Genomic DNA, 20,667 nt, shown 5'->3' on the forward strand with positions numbered 1-20,667 from the left:
AAAAAATAAAAAACATTAATGCTGGAGCAGGGGTAAACACTAAAGAAAGGAAATTAAAGATAAACACTCGCAACTTCGGAGATTTATTCAATCTGCACAACAACCTCAAAACCCTGTTCCCCTGTGGTTGGTTCAGATCATCAGAAGTTGACAAATTAATCCTCACAGCCAGTTTTTACAGAAGACTGCTTCCTGAACTCGCCGAGCATGCAGCCATAGAGAGATTCGTACATGGCACACAATGGCTCAGCATACAAGAAACCACCGTTGTGTGGCATCTGAGCCCAGGCGACCCACAGAGGCGTCTGTTTTCACTCCTTTTGTTAACTGCGATTTAGAAAGAGTTTTGTATGACATTCTGGATTTAGATAGATGTAAAGCTCAAGTTTTCAAAAAATCCTTTAAATACGCCACCACTTCAGATTGGAATCTTCTCCAAAAGGAGACAGTGAAGTGTCTTATAGTTCTTTTAAGAGTTAATGGTGTGTAATTGTTTTCAATTGCTTATATGTTGGTTTCTATATTGTATGTTATAACTATGTTTATTTTTTGTATATGCAAACCTGGCTGTCTTTCTTGGCCAGGAGAGCCAGGGTCTTTTTTCCTGTTTAAATAAAGTTAATAATAATCTGTGACCTTGAACATGGCCTTGGATATTATAACAGGGATACTTGGTTCATCGCAGCATTCCTTGGACATATTTTCTTCTATAATGACTAAACAGTATACCTGACCTTCTGATTTCTAACATTCAATACCATATTTTCAGGTCTGTAAGATTTTCCAATGTTTATGAAAGATGTCTCTTATGCTCATCAATGCTGCAATTATCTGTGCAAAATACTAATACGTTGATTTGATACTCAAGAAAGATTTTCTATTATTCTCAGTGTTGAAAGTAATTGTGCCGCTTAATATATTTGCAAAAATTATTCATTACGATTATTTGATGAATAGAATTAACTAAATTGTTTTGCTGTAACTTTGAACAACTGAATGCACCTCTTAATAAAAGTAGTTTTTTTTTTTTTCAAAAACCATTTAAAAAAAATCTTACCAACCCCAAACTTTTGAAAGGTAGTGAATAAGCACTTAATTTTATATTTATACATTGATGGGTATATATACACTTGCATCTCTTGCACAAGAGTGTTCAGTTCATAAGTTGAGTGAAGTCAACTTTTCTGTTGCAGTGCTGTACTCTCACAGTCTGTGCAGCAGGAGTTTATTATGAACATTGTGATATGCTTAATTAATGAAACCGGTGTGTGTATGAACATCTCCTTCACTTTATCAGTGTACACCAATCCATACTGAAGAAGCTCAATTTGATTTGTTCATCTCATCTCTTACTGACCTCGAATTGATGTTGCCATCTGAGCCTGGTGATGCTCCCAATATAGCCCCTGCGTGTGTCCAGTATTTGATTATGCGCCGGTCTCCATGGCACCATGGCCATTTGTGTGCTTATTAATTACCAGGCTTAAGAGCTTGTAGATAATCGGTGTGTACACCAGCATCAATTCTATTAAAAGGAGCAATTATCACCTACCTTATTCAAATGATTGTTTCTGAGCCCCCTCCACCCTCATCAAATTAAAAGGAGACAATTGAGTCGTGCCACTCTGCACTAGATCACACCTTCAGTATCACATTAATAGCAAGAAAAGAGGTAGAGTCTCACAGATACATGTGTGACATTTATAATGATTCTTAAGGGACCAATAAAGTTTGTGTGAAAACATTTGAAAATATTCTGCTGGAAAAAAAATGGCGAACAACTAGTTAATGTTCATATGAATCATTAAGTGCAAATGTGCACGTTATCTATCTCTGACCTTGGGAGGCACAGGTGCTTGAGCGGATCTAAGGCTCTCTGCAATGGGAAAAGTAAGTCATGGAGTGCTATTGCTGGAAATATAAAAACTGAACATATTTGTCGCATTAGATCCCAACAGTGAAATCAACGCTAAATAAATCAAGTATGTGTTGAGCCAGATAGAGCTACTCTCTCAGTCCAGAGAGACGTGACTGACCATTAGCGTATAAATACACATAATTCTATCATGGCTCGTTTCACGCATAAAGTGACTTCAAACCCTGTGGTGACATATTAAGGACAATGACATATAAATCAAATGTCTTCTTTTGACTGACCTTTCCTAATTTTACTCTAGGTGAGAATGAAGGTTCTGCTGGTTTCTAATGCTCAAATGTGCAACACTACAAAGATAATTTCCCCTTCAAATCTTTTTTTGCACATACTCCTGTTTTATTTTATTTATTTGTTTTCTGTAATTGTTTTTCATTGAGCTGGTTTAAAGATTTTTTTAGGGCATTTGGGTGAATCTCACAAAATCTGTCAATACCAGATCCAGGCCATATTATACCTCAAAATTACAAGAAAGAAACAAGAAAAACACATTTTCCTTCATTAATTTATTGTTAATCCTACTCACATCAGTAAAATAATAATAATAATAATAATAATAATAATAATAATAATAATATAATAATAATAATAATAATAATAATAATAATAATAATAATAATAATAATAATATTATTATTAATAATAATAATAATAATAGTAATACAAAAATAAAAATAATTCTAATTATTCTAATGTGTAAACAAATATTTCAATTGTAAAGTATTTTATATATTTGTATTCATTTATTTGTAAACTTTTTTATTTGAGTATTCAATAAATATTGTACAGTATTAGAATGTGAGAATTTCATGTAATTGACAGAAAAAAATAAATGTATAAATGTTCCTAAAATAAGCTTCATTTTCTTTAAGCAAATTATTTAGCATATTTGCCTTTTCATTTTGGGGTGACATATGACCTGGTCATCCAGATTCACCCATTTATACACTAAAATGAATAAATCAATTACATTTTTATAGTGTACCATCTATAAAGCAGCTGCTATTACTGGTAGAATTGTACTAACTAGAGACAGTCCTAACCAGACAAAAGAAGTTGCAAGACATTTTGTCAGTTGCTTGCTTTCTATTCAATACATAAAGTGAATCTCACTGACAGAAATAAATATAGAGTAATTGCCTGATATATTCTGAATAACAGGTCTTCTGTTATTATGCACAGCAGCAAGAGTTCAGTGTGAAAAAATAAAAATAAATAAAAAACCTTGCTAACACTTGTTGCTGGAAACGTCACACAGTGGCTGGTTTTTATGAGGTGTAAAGCAAAAACAACAGTAAAAGAAAAATTGCTAACCGGGCTTATTTCAAGCATTACACACATCTTCTGAATCACTTAATATACTGCAGTTTATTATGCAGTTTTGCCTCTACCCATCTCTTATTTATTACAACTGCATTCACTTGTGCAAAGTATATTCTCTGTATCGTGAGAACACTGTATTTACATTGTAAACTGTTATGCGCATTGAGTGGGAAGGCACGTAATGAAAACTATCATCTGTGATATTCATCTTGCTCTCTGGCTGAGCTCCTCCTCCCGTTAGGTTCAGAGAAGAGCGGAGACAAAGAGAGAAGGGGTGTAACTAGATTTGCCCTGCAAACATGAGCAGACTCACCGGAGTTGGGGTCTGAGTTGCCGTCCGCTTCGGTCCTCTTGTCTGGAGAGGCCTGCTCGTAGAACTCATCCTGTGCCTGCACCAGAGGGAGAGGGTGTGAGAGGAGCGGCCCACTGCCCACGGGCTCATGGTCCCCCAGCCCACTGTCACTGCAGCTTTCCTGAGACCCATCCGGCAGGTGAAACGTGACGCGTCGCTGCGACTATAAAACCAGAGAGCAGAGAGACAGAGCCACAAGTTAACGCTTGTCTCCTTGTTACCCAGTCAAACTGCAACTGTCAGTCAGTATTGTGGATTGAGACTGAAGTGGTATTGTAATTAGTACTGACTTATATACTTTTTTAGAAATTAGTTTACTGAGCAAATAGCATGTTTTGAATTTTATTTGGTCTAAATTGTCCCTCTGCACAGCAAACACAAGTCACGTTTCACGTTTACAAAGCTCTTGCCACTAAAGAACATGTGACATAATGTGCACAGTGGATACTGCAGAACACATTAATGATATGATGTGTTAATAAGCGCTCAAGATGTTATGACATGCCAGCATGTAAGGTGAGATGATGAGAAGTGATATATACTGTGGACAGACAGACAGACAGATAGACAGATGACACATAACTTTTTCACAAACCTGAAGTGCAGTATGTGTGTGTGTGTGGCGGGGGGTGCTGCTGGGGGTGTTAATGGATCCATGGAGTGAAGATCAGAATGGGTTGGGGTGTGAGAGAGGGTACAATAAAACTAGTTCAAATCCTTGGCTAGTTGTTGATTATGTACAGTGCTGGGTTCTTGTAGTTGGTGATGTCTTTCAGTCCATTCCAAACTGTTGCAGGATCATTGGCAGAAAACTGGTTTCTCAGCTTTTTGGAGCAGTTCTTCTTAGCCATTCTGATCTCCTTTTACAGTGTGTTTTTGGCCTGTTTATACAAGACTCTGTCCCCATTCCTGTAGGCATCTTCTTTTGCCTGATGGAGCTGTCTGAGTTTTACAGCGAACCACGATTTGCCGTTGTTGTAAGTTAAATGAGTCCTGGTAGGGATGCACACAAGGGCGTAACTTTGGGTCTACCATTAGGGGGGTTAAACTCACGGCATATTTATTAATTTATTTATTTACTGAATAATTTTCTTGATAGAAATAGAAAAAATTAAAGTGCAATTATATTATCACTTTGCATGAAATAAGACTGAAAAAGTAGATTAAAAAAATTGTGTTTGCATTTAGCCTCTGATAACATCAAATTCAGAAACTGAGAAAATATAAGTGTGGACTAACGTTAACGTTAGTTGTGCTTTGATTCATTTTGTCACTTTGCAAACTCCATGCAAAAAAGAACAAAAAAAAAAGAATAATAATTAAATAAAAATAATAATAATCTCAAATTGTGCCGTAGTTAGTAAATTCCTAATAATGTACATATTTTTTTTTTTGGTATTTTAATAAGATAGATTCCTAAAATACATTGCGCATACAGCTCAACTAACGCGATCATTATAAAAAGGTGTTTGAATAGCAAAACACATCCACTTGCACATATTTGACAATTGGAATATCAGATATATCCTGCTATAGCTAACAAATTTGTGTGAAATTTTGAATAAAAAAAGGAAATAAAAGCAGATCATCAGTCATTCAGCGCTATTGTGGCTGCGGTGTGACAAGCAATGAATGATCACCATACAGTGATACTACGATCAATAACGGTCACCTTGAAAAACTTTTAAACTTACGTGTGAAAAGGTTAAGTAAGGCTTACATTTAAACGTGTCTATGTTTTGTTTCAATAAATAAAGGAGTTAAAAAGATGGGCACAAAACCTGTTTGTTGCGCCCCACTTGTCATGTCTGTATTCCCTACACCTTGAGAAACGCTGAGCTAACTTAACAGCTAACTTAGCAATAGGGGTACCTCCGTTTGGTCAGGATTTTTCTTTCTTTTTTTTTTTTGTCTGGTGTCGACCAACAATGAAAAATCGTCGCCTGGCTGCCTTTCAGTGTCCTTTTCATCTTTCTGTCCGCTTTCTCCACCCATTCATCCCAGCGACTGCGCAAAATAGTGAACAAACTTGGTAGAGAAAGCTGGTTGGGTAATACCAAGTAGTCGGTGCAAGGGGCGGGGGGTACATTACAGATTATTTAAAATATGATACAATCTTTCTTGCTGGCAAATGAAATTAATAAAGAAAACGAACAAAAGTATTCATTCGAAATATTTCATATTTATTTTAATCTGAATGATGTGATGATATTGGGGAGGGGGGGGGGGTTATACTGTATTAGCTGGGTCTGATTTTTGTGGGGGTCATGATGCACATATCCTCACAGAAACTGATGTATTTAATGATGTTACAGAATCTTTGAGCTAGTCCTGATTGGTGGCAGCAGCTTCAAAAACACTCCAATCAGTCCAGTCAAAGCAGGTAAATCCCGCTCTGCTTTAACAGTCCTTATTGCAGGTTAAGCAGATTTTTAGTTTCTGCCTGTAGATCAGTATTAGAGGAACCAAACAGTGATCACAGAGACCCAAAACTCTTTGATATGCATCCTTTATTGTGGTGTAACAGTTGAACATTATATTACAATCTCTGGTAGGACATGTAACGTGCTGTATTTTGGCTGTTCATGTGAGAGTCCAAGAATGCCAAGAATGATTATAACAGAGTTTGTGTGTTGTTGCTCTTTGTCTGCGATCTGATCAGCCAGCTGTTGTAGCACTTACGAGATGTTGTAGGAATGTAAGTCCCGTGGCGAGTAGAACAGCTTACAGATGATGAAAAGCACTTTTAGATCAGGACAGGACATCTTCTTCAATGTCGTTACATCTGTACAGCACCTTTCATTGACATAGAGGCATGTCCCACCTCCACGCGATTTCCCTGTTGATTCTGTGTCACAATCCGCTTTGAACAGCTGGAAGCCCGGCAGATGTAGCGCGCTGTCCAGAAAGGCTTCATTCAGCCAGGTTTCTGTGAAAAGTCTTTATTTATTTGTGAGAGCAAACTAAATTTGTCCATTTTGTTTGGTAGAGAGCGGAGATTTGTCATATTGATGCTAGGCAGCTTGGTTCTAAAGCCGTGCTGTCGTAGCTTTTCGAGTGCGCCGGCTCACTTCCCACACTTGTGTATCTTAAAATGCTTGAACAATGCCACTGCTAAGTTCAGCAAAATACCAGAATAATGAGAAAACGGTAGACGATTGTGTGGTGTGTTCTGCTGTATATTCAGCAGTTCATCCCTGGTAAAACTAGGAAAATCTAAAAAAAAACATTTAATATACCATGTGCTCACACTGGGCACAGGGGCTCAAAACCATGTGAAAGTTCCGACATCACAATCAAAAGGTCTTGATGATGCAGCGTGCTTGTACCATCCAGCATTTGTGGGCTTTCCATTGCTTGCATTCACAATAATGTATGCATGACACGTCATGCTTGTATGCAAACAACCTCTCCAATGCAATTACTGAGAAATAATCACACATGTATTTTTAACCAAGAACAGTTCCCATTGCTTTTCAACACAATATTTCTGCATTGCTGATCTCTGTCCCTCTGTCCCCCATTTTGAGCATACAGCAAGAAATTCTAATGACATTTCGCAAAGTCCAGCAACGAACTCTCTGCTAACCTATCTGTGCAGTTAGTGGTCTTTTTTTATTTTTTTTTCACAATCTCTGTCGACTGTCTAAGACAACTCTGCTGTAATTATTGGCAAAAGCAAAGGTCAGTCAATTTCAGCGCTATGCAAATGACCTCATTATATAATTTGGAGCATTTCAGAAAGTAAGTGACATTCAATTAGAGGTAAAAAAAGAGGCGAATGGTACATTCAGCATGACAGCATGGGCTACGGACCACTTAAGCTGGACAAACCACAACGGCTCCCTTCTCAGTTCTCTGGCCTCAGAACAATCTCACTGACCTTTTCACCTTTTGACCACTCGCATCACAAACTGGTCATGCAAGAAAGTATGAGGATTATTTGTTAATAATAATTAATGTGGAAAAAAAGTTTAATTTCAGACAGTTGAATTCTCATTATTTACTCGTGATTTTAAGTTGTTGAAGTAGCAAGATATGCAGTGAAAATAATAAAATGAGTGTAAAAGTGAGTGTGAAATAAAGCCAGTTTGAAGTGTTAAATTGCACTTTTAACACAGAGATGTCTTTAATACTGTCTGAACATGCACGTATCTACATTGTGTGCGTATTAGCCCATTCATAAGATAAACAATATCATACTAGTTACCTTGTTTAATGTGCCATATATTTTGATGTCCTGACTAGAGTTCTAACGCTTCGCATGCTTGTGATGTAAATAATTTAAACATGATTCTTCTTGAAACTCATGCCAGTACTCTTATACCTTTTTTTCATCATTTAATTAATCTGTTTATTAGGCAATCAGTATTTCCTGCCATGTGGAAAACGGCCCAGATCACCCCGATTTTAAAGTCTTATGATCCAACCAATGTCTCCAATTACCGCCCAATTGCAATTCTCCCAACTGTTTCTAAGCTACTTAAAAAAAAACATTATATAATCAACTAACCAGTTACCTTGAAGACAATAACCTGCTCAGTGATTGGCAGCATGGCTTTCGACCCTTGCGGTCAACCATGTCGGCTTTGATGCTTTTTACTGAACAGATATGTGCATCTTTAAATAAGGGTCAGGTTACTGGAGTTATATACATAGATGTTCGAAAAGCCTTTGATACAGTTATTCATCAAATTTTGTTAAATAAACGTATTTCTTTTCATTTGTCCTCCTCTGCAATAGATATGTTTATATCATATTTAAGTGATAGATCTCAGACTGTAAAAATCAGCTCATTAACATCACAGCCATGAGTGTGTTCTATGGGAGTACCACAGGGCAAAAACACACACAATATTAATCTTTAATATACAATACAACATCATCAGAGCAATATTGTGTGTAGATCAGCTTGCAGAGGGAAATACTATACCTCTAACCTGGGAGATGTCCCAGCGTGAAATGCAAACTGCTATGAAATGAACACACAGGTATGTGATCACACTTCAGTTCTATTAGAAATGGCTGTAAAGCAGGCGTAGGACTTAATAAATGTACATTTATATGCAGTGATAATGAATCATGGCTGCTTATGTCTTCATAATGTTTGAATATATATGAATGCATGTGTGTGTTTATGTAAATGTGCTTGCTGCACATAAAATTAAGTGACAAATGTAAAAAGTCAAAATCAGTGGGCGAATTAAACAAAATGACTTTTTAATTGGCTGGTAACTTAAATTGTAAAAGTTATAAATTGCAAAGAAAGAAAGAAAGAAAGAAAAAGAAAGAAAGAAAGAAAGAAAGAAAGAAAGAAAGAAAGAAAAAACATTATGACTTAAACTTTATGCAATACTTTTTTTAATGTATTTTATCAAATTGGCATACTATTTGAATAAAACATAAAACTAAACATACATGCAATTTTGTTTCTTGAATAAGGTTTTCTAATTTTAAGAATATGTTTACTGGGGATACAAAAGAGGTTTATCTATGTATATATCCCTCAAATTAAGCCACCTAATCATAAATATGAGGAATAAAAATCACAATTTAGTTTTTGTGGGAATTTGACAGACTCTGGCTCATCTCGAGGGACATATTGACCTGCTCTGTTTATCATAAATATGCACAGAAAATGGATAAATAATCCTGTTTTCAATGGTACAAAAATACATTAAATCCAAAATACAGCTTTATGGCCAGTAAGAAATATTTATGCTAAATTTTCCCAATTCTCCAAAAGTTAATACAGGACCCCATGTGCATGCGCCTCACACCATGTGAAAGTCAATGTGGGCGTGTGTTTGTGTGTGTGTGTTTGTGCGTTTTCCCAGCAGTCACTCACTGCTGTATTAGAATAACACCAGCTTAAACCTTGGCCACTGCCAATTTACACGCAATCATGGCTTATCATGCTTGTCAGCCTATATTAGTGGCGTGTTTTTATATTATAACAGGCCAAACGTGCTGGCGACGGCACTGCTGCTAAGCAAACATAGATGCTTTCAGCTAAGATGTTTGCCCTCATCAAAGTACACAGAATCAATGTCACAGAAGTTTTCTACTCAAAGACACGCGACTTGATTGCACCACCCGATTCCCTCACTCTGGGCACAGGAGGGAAGAAAGAAAATAAAAGAAAGTGGATGCCTCTAAAGCGCTTTTCAAAAAATGGAGACATCTTTGGCAGCGAGTAAATAGGCAATTACGACATGCATAAACAAATCTGCAAACATGCAGATCTTTAATGAATTACATATCCTACGTTTCAAGCTTATGTCAGTCATTCTAAGGAGGAATTTCAGGGCTTGCTTATGAGTGCTTCACATCCAACAGAGTAGTGCTTAATGGATTTGTGTTAAGTCTGGGTTTAACCTAGCCTCCTGCTCGGCAAAAGTCATCGCCGTCTGAGAACTGTTATCATGGTTTAGCGGCAGATCAGGTCTCTGTGTAAAGACTAGTAACAGAGTTTGCTGAAACTTTTCCAGCGAATATCACAAAACCTCAGAACATCTTCCCTAATTCTCTCCGAGGCACAAAAAATCTGGCTAGAGTTCATTCAATCCTGTAACTGTTCTAAACATGATGATTTTAACTCCACATCAAAAAAAATCACATCTAGGGTCAGCTTTCTCTTTCTTCCATATGAATAAGGAGATTTTTGCAGCCTGATGCCACATGTCTGAGAAATAATAGACTGCTGTTTCTGTCTGGATCTCATGGGACGATTCATTGGCAAGCAAACCTCTCGCTTCTTTCATCTCTTAAGGTGGAGATGCTAACAACCCCCTCCATTTCCACCATGAGCAAACGTGCTGTTGGAAAACAGCACTCTCTTTCGCACCTGAAACCAGCCTTGCAGCAGGTCCTAACCAGGCGCAAAATTTCCAGGAATAATTTGTCCATCCACACAACATATCTCATGCGTAATATACAGTCGACATATATCATGAGCACAAAATAAACCCTGTATGAACATTATATATGAAATAGTGATTTGACTTTAGAATTTTAGCTCTAAATATAGGGTCTTTTCAACAGCAATGTCATAGAAGCACCGTTTCAGTGAATAGTTAATTAAGGGGCTTTTTTTTTTTTTTTAAGAACTTAAAAGTCTGTTTTCCATAAATAGAACCTTTAATGTCATAAAAAGGTTGCATGGATGTAAAACGTGTATATTATCTTAAAGCTTCTGCTAAAAAAAAGTTCCGCTATAGACACTGAAACCACGCCTACTCAAGGGAAAGCTGCCATCTCTCCCAACGGTCAAATACACCTACAACCTGAATGGATGACAAAGGCATAGCTAGCTAACTGTAGGTTGTAGTAACTAACGGTGATGACAGTAAATCTTAATTGAGCGGCGAACCCCTGATGTTAATGCGCTCTAGTTATCAGTTGTGTTCGACTTCAAGCGACGCTGCACAGACAGATCAGTGTGTGACATCATAGTACTGTGAGAGTTTTAAGAGAGCAGACAACACTGCATGCTTTCCAATCACTCTCGCGGTACTTTGATGTCACACACCGATCGATCTGTGCAGAGCTGCTTCAAGCTGAACACACTTCTTATAGTGTTAGGGTAAAGGCCACTCTGGCTCTAGTGGCTCCAGTGCATCATCAAGACATGATTTCAGCAGCACAATGACTCAAATGTGTAGATAGATGCACACACTCAAAATAAAAGGGCAAAATTGTGAGAGGAAATGAAGGTTCTGGTCTCAGTGTGGATATTTCCATAGCAGCACTGGTGTGCTTTTCATTTGCAGGCGATTGCTCAGATTGCTCAAGGAAAGAGAGGGAACGTCTACCGTCTCACTGCTGCTTCCAACCTCACACACTTGAGAGAATACTCCAACCCAGCAATGCCTCACCACCTGCTGAAACAAACACCGAATGCAACTCTCGACATCTACACAACAACTGAACAACAACACAATAAACACACACACACACACACACACACAAGCATTCATAACAGCAGCACGCATGTTCCCACGCCTCACAACTGTGATGAGGAATCGAGAATGGTTCTTACACAGAACCAAATTACTTTAAGACATTTAGTTCTGTTAAAGGTTTAAACTTTCTTCTGCCAATGCAACACAGAACAAGAGTTTGGTTACTGACTGATGTCGAACTCTGCAGAAAACACATTTTCTTGGAACTGGAAAGACTGGCATTCATCATCATCTCCATCCCATGTTTTTGTAAATGTATGAAATATTTGTTCTAGATTTGTTTATGTCCAGTATCAGCTATTTTTACAGCATTTGACCATGTTTAAATCCATTACACAGATTCTGCCCCAAAATAAATGCAGAAAATCTTGAGCTTGCAGAAGGCAAAATAAAATAAAATAAAATAATAACATTTTTCCAATTTTTTTTTTTTTTTTACAAAGTTCAGAGAAATGATTGTGGAACTGGGAAGTGGTCTTCAAAAGTACTAAATCAATCATTAATGCAATCTTTACAGAACCAGAATCATTGTTACTCACAATTCCTATCCCTCAAAACACAAACATACAGAGTGTGATCTTCCGTAAGAAAAAAAAAAAGTTAAAACAAAACCTTGCAATAAGTAAGAACTGACAGAACCAATCACATTACAGCAACAATACCTGCTTACTGCTGCACGTGAAAGGGACAGTCAGTCTCATCAAACGCATCTGGCTTCAATTTAACTACAAAACACTAAAAGACCCCCCCCCCAACAAAAAATAAAAATAAAAATAAATAAATAAATAAATAAATAAACTCCTTAGATGAAATCTGTCATTTAAAGTTATCTGTTTATACAAATGTATTTGTCAAATTTCTATATAGTCACTTAAATCTGACTGCTAGAATAACTTGAAAGAACTGTTAAGCAGTAAACACGCACACATTTTTGAAAGCATCATTGTTGCCGAAGCTCTAGTATGGGAGAGATATATATCCTGCTCTATGGAGGTGTTTTTATGGAGTGAAACAGAGCACCAATACAGGAGATGTAGAGTCTGTCCAGAGTCATAATAAAAGGCTGCCTGCCCTCTGTTGGTGTGAACGCACTATTGCAGCAAATGAGGACGGACACTGCATGCTTAGCCTTTTGTAGCCCTCTTTATTTCCACCATCCCTTCTGTTTTATCTACTTAAATCAGTTCATTTTCCCTCCCCCTTTGTCTGTTATCCTGCTCTTTGCCTCTCGCTCCACCTCGTTTCCGTCACACATCAGAAGAGAAGGTTTCTGTGTAGCGCCAAAGCCTCGTTCAGCTCGGCTCTCTGTAGTGTGGCTCTTGGCGTATGTGTTCTCTGGTAATGATCCCCTCGCTCCCCATTACAGACAGAACGCTGTGACCTCCCTCTCATTGTACGAACCTCAGTGGCTCAAATGCCAGCCCCGGGCCAATCTGCAGTCGTCCACAGTCACAGAAAACATCTTTAGTATATTCACGGATGAGGGGGACCGATACGCCTCTACAGCTCACGCAACATCCTTTTGTATAGGACAGAACAAGCTAGAAACTTCTTTCAACACACAAACACAGACTGGAAACATACTATATATGACTTGGGAAGGTTGAAAAGCCAGCTTTAAAGAGGGGTTTTCTCCAAATGTTCCAGGAACAGACCCTCCAAGCCCTGAAACATGCTCTATCATGCTGAAAAAAGGTGAATAAAACATGTGCTGGGATTGCATTGTTTTTCCATTGTTAAATCAGGAGTGTGCTGCTCAGAGGATCTCTGGACACTCGGATCACTAGCGTGAATGGATGTGTAAGCTCATACTGATGGAAACTGTTTTTGGTGCTGGGGGTCAGGTATGCATGCGAGGAGTTTTAAGTGTTTCTGAAGCTTCTCAGTTGCTTACATTTAAATGTAGGAGGTACTTCTTAACACAATTTAAATGCAATATGTAAATTCACCTTACAGAAATGTGCAGCAGAAACCATAGTTTCTTCTGTATGTGTTTTTAGCATGTTGTTATGTGGTTGCTTATTGATCCAAATCCCACTCATAATTTATTGACATTTTGCTCTCTAGACCAATCCTTCAATGTTCAGTACTGTTCAAAACTAAATACATATTAATAAAAGATAAACAATAAAAAAAAAAAAAAAAAAAAATATATATATATATATATATATATATATATATATATATATATATATATATATATATTATTATTATTTCTTCAGCAGGGATGTATTAAACTGACCAAAAGTGACAGTATATATGTGTGTGTTGCACAACATTTCCTGTCGAACTGAAAACTGGAGTAGCCATACTGAAAATTCAGCTTTGCTTCACAGGAATAAATTACATTTTATTTTAAAAAATTCTAATCGAAAACAGGTATTTTAAATAGCACACTGATGACTGAAGTAATGATTCTGAAAATTCAGCTTTGCATCACAGGAATAAATTACTTTTTTTAATTACTTACTTTAAAAAGCAAAAATATTTCTGCCTTTACTGTGTTTTGATCAAAGAAATGCAGCCTTGGTGAACATAAGAGACTTCTAAAAACATAAAAAATAACCCCCAAACTTGGACGGTAGTATACATACATGGAATATTTTGCCCATTTGTATCATCAAATGTGCACAAGATTCGAAGTCTCATTCGCGTAAGTAACACAGATGGTGCAGGACATGCTACACGCCACTAAACCTGAAGAATAACAAGAGTGATAGCAACATTAATGCTAGCCAGGCAAACATCACTAATAGTTGTAGCGAGTGTGATATTGTAGCAGAATATCATGATACACAGGGAAGTGATTAGCATCGTTCCCTCTGTAACAATTGTACTTTGCCACATTTTTGAACCTTAATTTCTCTACTTTCCTTCTCCAGCAAGCTCTCTTTCTCTTTCTTCTGGCTCTACTCTTTCTCTTCTCTGGCGGTGAGCCCAGCTGTGAGCATCCGGCGCTGAGAGGCAGCGAGTCCTCCACACTGCAGTGTAAAGGACTGCTCTGAAACCCTCCTCTGATCTGCCTCAAAGCATTAGCTACACACTAACAGCTCCTCACCCAGGCAGAGAGACTGTGTGCTTCACTGACTGAGAAAGAGTGTGTGTGTGTGTGTGTGTGTGTGTGTGTGTGTGTGTGTGTGTGTGTGTGTGTGTGTGTGTGTGTGTGTGTGTGTGTGTGTGTGTGTGTGTGTGTGTGTGTGTGCGCTCTCAGGGTGGAGTGACTGTAACAACCTGATTCTTTCTCCAGCCATGGAGCCAAGAAAACCAAGGAGTTTGAAGTTTGCTAGAGCATCAGTCCAACGTCTTTTCATAAACCCATGTATAAAATGGAAGCTGGATGCTGATTGGTTAATGCATCATTCCAGTTTTCCTAAAAACGCACAATATGCACAATACAATACACTATAACACACAATGTACAGTAACACTGCAGAAATGAAATGGAAGCAGCAACAGATTTTTTATTCCATATTGTGATGTGCATCCAAATGAAAATGATTACCAAAAAAATATAGTGTGGGACTTGATTCAAACCAAGGCTAGTGGCTCTATGTGCAGTTTAGATCTATGTGAGAAGAGTCATCATGTCATTTAATATTCCTCAAAAGCTTTTCACTGCAAACCGCCTTGTGCACCATGTTTACACGAGTTTCTAAAGACAGCCATTATTGATTGAAGTCCATGCAGTATGATTCAAGTAAAACTCTAGACCTGCTAAAATAATGCTTATTTGTTCATTGAAAATGTGTTTTAGCGATGAGATGTAGATCAATGCATTGCCACTTGACTCATTTCTCTCAGCAAGTCGACATGCCACACAATGGCTCGGCTCTTTTGTTCTATCTCCCCTTCTCTCTTATTCATTACTATGGTTGCTGCAAGTGCCTCTTTACCTTGAGCTATTATCGCCTGTGAATTTACTCATAATGCTTCTGCATACACTCTGTTGAAATATATCAAGCGTGCGACTGTAGCTACGCTGAAGATGGACGCAGCACTCTGTACTGCTGATGGACTGATTTGTTCCTCTTAGCCATCTTCTTACTTCTGCATACCCTCCTTCTGCTTTAGAACCACCATCTGTCTTCTTTCCCTCAGAGAGAGTGAAAAGGTTTAGAGATCTGGATGAGGAAAATGTAATTTTTCTGCATCCTCCAATCTGCAACACCGAGACACATTAGAATATTATGGTGTCAACAGCAGCGCATCACAATGCAAAAAAAAAAAAAAATCACATTATTATTTCAGTCAATGAAGCTGTAAGCGGCCGATATGCCAAAGTTTCTGATTTGAAAAAACTTTATTTGTATAAATGTAAACAAATACATGTATATAAAAAAAGTGAAATTTTGAAATGTGAAGTGTTTATTTATTTATTTATTTTTTATTTGCTAATGCCACATAAATTACACTCTTAAGATTAAAACAACTCAACACTTTTTAAAACTTGATAATAACTTTGGAAATGCTAGAAATTACACAATTCAGATTTAAATAAAATCTTTTTTCACCCAGAATGCAAAAAAAATTAAATGATTTTATTTTTATAACATTAAATAAATATATACATTTTACATTACATATTTACAGGTAAGTGTGCAATTTTTCTTTTATTAAAAAATTCCAGTCAGTTTGGAGAAGTTATCTAATTCTTAAAAAAAAAAGTCTATTTAAAGTGTCTGGTACCTTAAAGCCAACTCATGTATCGTTTCTCTCTTTTGGTGCTCACCAAGGTTACATTTATTAGATCAAAAATAGTTGTCAGTAATAGTCAACAGTTGAAACAATAATATTGTGAAATATTATTAGAATTTTAAATGTTTTCTATTTAAATATATTGTAAAATGTATTCCAAAAAAAAAAAAAAAAATCTTTCACTTTTGATCAATTTCATTCGTCAGTGATGAATTAAACAGAAAACACACACAAGCTGACCCTAACATTTGAATGGATATTTTTTTACATACAATCTTATTAATCTTGCCAAATTCTAACTTGGAGCTGATTGGTTCATTATTAGTGAATAAAAGCAAGATCTCCCTCAAACAGCAGGACAAAACCCTCACAAACAATTTTCCCCAGCCTCTGACGTATTCAATGTAAACAAACTGTAGGTTCAGGTGTTGAGAAATCAGCCTATCCTAGAATATAGCCTCATCAGAGGACTACAGCAAACATCAATCCTATTCCACACCTCAGCCATGGAAACACCAGAGTCTTCGAAAAGGGTCCATGCTTTTTCCTCTTATTTATTATTATTCTTTTTTTTCCAAGCAGAGACCCGGGGCATCAGGCAATTTCATAACAGCGTGAAATATTGCAAAGACCTTTTTTCTAAGGTTAAACAGCGTACAATGGGTGCTCTCGTGTTACACAAATACTGCTCGACATGCCAAGGTTCCCTCTTTCTCGCTCTGAGAAGACTGAAGTGCAGTATCTGGTGCAAAAGAGATGCAGATCGGATGTGTCAGGAGTTCCTTGAATGACATGCCCTCATCTGAAAGCAGCCGTGACACGGGGTGAAGAAGCAACGCTCATTGATAGAGGTGCTGCACCACACGCTCCCCACAAAGAGCGGTGGCCAGAGAATGAATGCATCAGAATGACCGAGATCCACTTTGACACATTATGAACTTTCAGACACGATACCCTCAGAGTCTGAGCCGAGGGGTTTCAGGGTTCTGTCTCTGCTCCAGATGACCACATAACATTCTGGATTTGCAAGTGCTTTGACTCTCTGGCCTTGTCTTGAATGCAGAGGATTTGATAATTTGAGAGGAAAAGCATAGCTAGAAAGAACGCAGTGTGTCTCTACAGCGACCTGCAATCTGGAAGCATTTTCCCATTCACTTTCTCTATTCACATAAATACAAATAAGCAAATAAGCTATTGATTTAATAAGTTAGTTATTTAATTTGATTTAATTCAAATAATTTAGTTTTCTGTTTTAAGGCAAGAGGAATAGTAATTCATAAAATAGGATAAAAGCTATATTTTTAAATTAGAATAAAAACAAATACTGTAAATAAATAAATTGGTTCATGCAGAAAAATACATTAATTTGTGCTTTATAAGTATTAATAAACAGACAACATGCTAGTGATATGCATGCTAATAAAAAACTAGTTAATGAAATTACACACAAAGATATAAAAAATATATATTTATATAAAAAAAAATATAAATAAACCACCTGTCCTGTGAAACACTGCTTTACAATATATAAAACATTACATAACTATATAACTAAAATACACATAAAATATTGTATTCACATTATATATTCAAACGTATCAATTATGTGAATAAAATTACAATCCATAACATATGTGGATAATTAATAATAAACTCTCATTATGCAGCAGATTTCCTTTAATAAGTTCAAATCTCACTCATGTGTGGTTTCTATACAAGCATAAATCACTATCGATTTAACTTAGAGCTGGTAAGGCTGTCTGAAAAAGTTAAAATATTATTGCTAAATCAAATGTCTGTATTGCATAAATGTTAGTATTTATTTGTAGAAGTGTGTATTACGCTGTAAGGGCTAAACAGTGATGCGCCCCACGTTAAGCTGTGGACAATTAGGTTAGGCCCTTTATGAGAACACACCCTTACCTGACTGACTCCACCCCTACAAAACAGCAGCACCTGAAAAGGCCAGGCAGATGGAAAGAGGTTGCGAGAGTGAGATGCACAGGAAGAAAAGGAAAGGTAACATGAGAAAAATGGATCTTGACACAGGGGAAGACACTTCCTCCAAATGTCACTGCACTCACTCTGGTCAGCGTCCCGAATCAGGACCACACATCAGACCCAGACAGCCTGAGCTTAGGAGAGAATGACAAAAACACATGTTGCACAAGAGAAGGCTAGGACAGACAGAGAGGTGTGTTTTTATGCCGAAACGCCTGTCTTCCTTAGCGATGAGGAAATAATGTAGTGTTCAGTGAGTGTTGCCAGGTGCTAAACCTATTTGCTTACAGAAAAACAGGATCGTGTCTCCCACCCTAATTCGCTGGCTTGCACACAGGGCCGATGGCGACGTGGGAAACCCTAGCAGCCGTGGCAACCTGACGAGCTCGAGATTGAAAGAAAGCTCTATTACATTGCTATTGGCAGTCTAACATTTGCAACCTGTCACATGGAGCGTTGTATAGGATTAGCATTGACAAACTGCTGCTTTTCCTGGCCGTCTACCCAGTATCCTCCTTGCTTCCAGCATCAGACAGAGTGGGGAGGGGGCCGTTCGGCACATCTGCCAACCTACTAGGGAGGTAAAACGGAACGAGTCATTTGTATGGATGGATCATGTTCACGCAGCTCCCAGCAAATCTGCACACACGAACATGTTCGCGCACCTGCGACACATCTCTGCGCACGTATAATAAGTGTAATCTGCATCCCACTATCCTTCTGCAGGCAAGCACACCTTTCGGGAGCTATAATAACAGGAATTGAACATAATCCCATTTGGATAGACAGTTACATCAAACATTAGTTACTCATTCACGTCCACTTTCCCTACATTTATCTGTCCCTGTGGGTGGGCGGCATGACCGAAATCCACAACGAGTTATTTTACATCACATTCGCTGTAGAGGTCATATATATATATATATATATATATATATATATATATATATATATATATATATATATATATGGTTAAATATCATCTTTACTATCATCTTCAGTATAAAATTCCAATCTATTACCCCCCCCCCCCCCCCCACACACACACACATTTCCTATGCTGATTTTGAAGAAATCTGCAATATTTAGTGAAATTGGATTTTGTTGGGATCTTATCAAATAAGCAAAAGTATTTAATTAACAAATCCACAGAGCACGGTAAGTAATTAAGTAAGTAAATAAATAAATACAGATAAATACAGGAGATACATAAATGCATACAAAAATATTCATTTTCCACATATGCCTTCTATTCAAATCAAATGTAGAACTCCCCATGCATTCAATGACAACCTGAGTCTCAGGTAACAATGAGAGGACATACAAGTCACTTTATTTTAGATAAGACATATTAAACACTCACTGAATTTAGACCCGCAATTAAAAGCTGCCCAAATCTCAGAGTTTCCTCTGATTACACATATGCAACACGATCCAACACGATGTCTCAGCTGACGTAATTACTAATGTACCGCCACCGTCTCCAAGGACAACCAGTGACTATCTTCAAGGACAAGGTAAATGCCCACTCACTTTACTATTATCTCTGAAACGGTGCATGAGTGTTATTACCCTGACATGAGCCAAATTGCACGGTTTGACCAGCCATTCGCTGATTGCTGGGGAAGTAAGCAGACTTCCTCCGGTGACAGATTGTGTCTTCCTTGACATGAATGAGCTCCTGAACCACCAATAAATAACATACAGGTTACAGGTCATAAACAACTCCTCACCTCTAGCATCAGGTAACCACAAACAAACGTAAAAAAAAAATATCCGTTTTGTGGTATAAGAAATGCAACTGATTCCCGCCTTCATAATTAATTTTATGGTCAATGATCTTCGCAGCCGTAATTTCTTTTGGACCTAATCATCTGGAAAATAAAAATTGCCCAGACCGTTTTCTCCATTTATTTGGTTGCCAAGCAGCCAGCAAATTTCCCTCAAAGCCGCAGTGTGTGACACCATCCCTCCGCCTGCGTGTTGCCATGTGTCTGTGCTGCGTGTTTCTGAGAGAGAGACTCAGCATATTGCTCTATGCATTGCAATTATACTCATTTTCAAGCACTGGAGGGCAAGAAAACAAACAAGAAATAGATGATGTAGGAACAGCATCATCCTGTTGTCTCTGAAGAACAGAAACACTTGTTCCATATTAATTCACTCCTACTTTTTTCACAACATATTATTATACTTACTACTTTCCAATAAAAGTTACTACTACAAAATTTGATTAGCCTGTAATTAGACTGTTTTAAGTTTCACGAACCATAAAAATGTGAAATTTTAGGACCGGATTTGACTCATTTCTAGTCTAACATAATGATCTGGTTCGGTGAGTGAGTCAAATCCAAATTGATTCAGTGAGCTCGCAATGATTCACTCCAAGATTCAGTCAG

At 37.4% G+C, this 20,667-nt stretch overlaps 1 protein-coding gene across 1 annotated transcript in view; it reads right to left on the minus strand.

Moving 5' to 3' along the window:
- Positions 1-20,667, minus strand: part of LOC132152177 (protocadherin-9-like) — a 294,090-nt gene that overhangs the window by 114,791 nt on the left and 158,632 nt on the right. Inside the window, exon 4 of the mRNA XM_059560943.1 lies at positions 3,570-3,771. Within this exon, the coding sequence (XP_059416926.1) occupies positions 3,570-3,771 (202 nt within the window). The remainder of the gene's footprint in view (positions 1-3,569; positions 3,772-20,667) is intronic.

The sequence above is a fragment of the Carassius carassius genome, chromosome 10, assembly GCF_963082965.1.
Source record: "Carassius carassius chromosome 10, fCarCar2.1, whole genome shotgun sequence".
Taxonomy (NCBI): domain Eukaryota; kingdom Metazoa; phylum Chordata; class Actinopteri; order Cypriniformes; family Cyprinidae; genus Carassius; species Carassius carassius.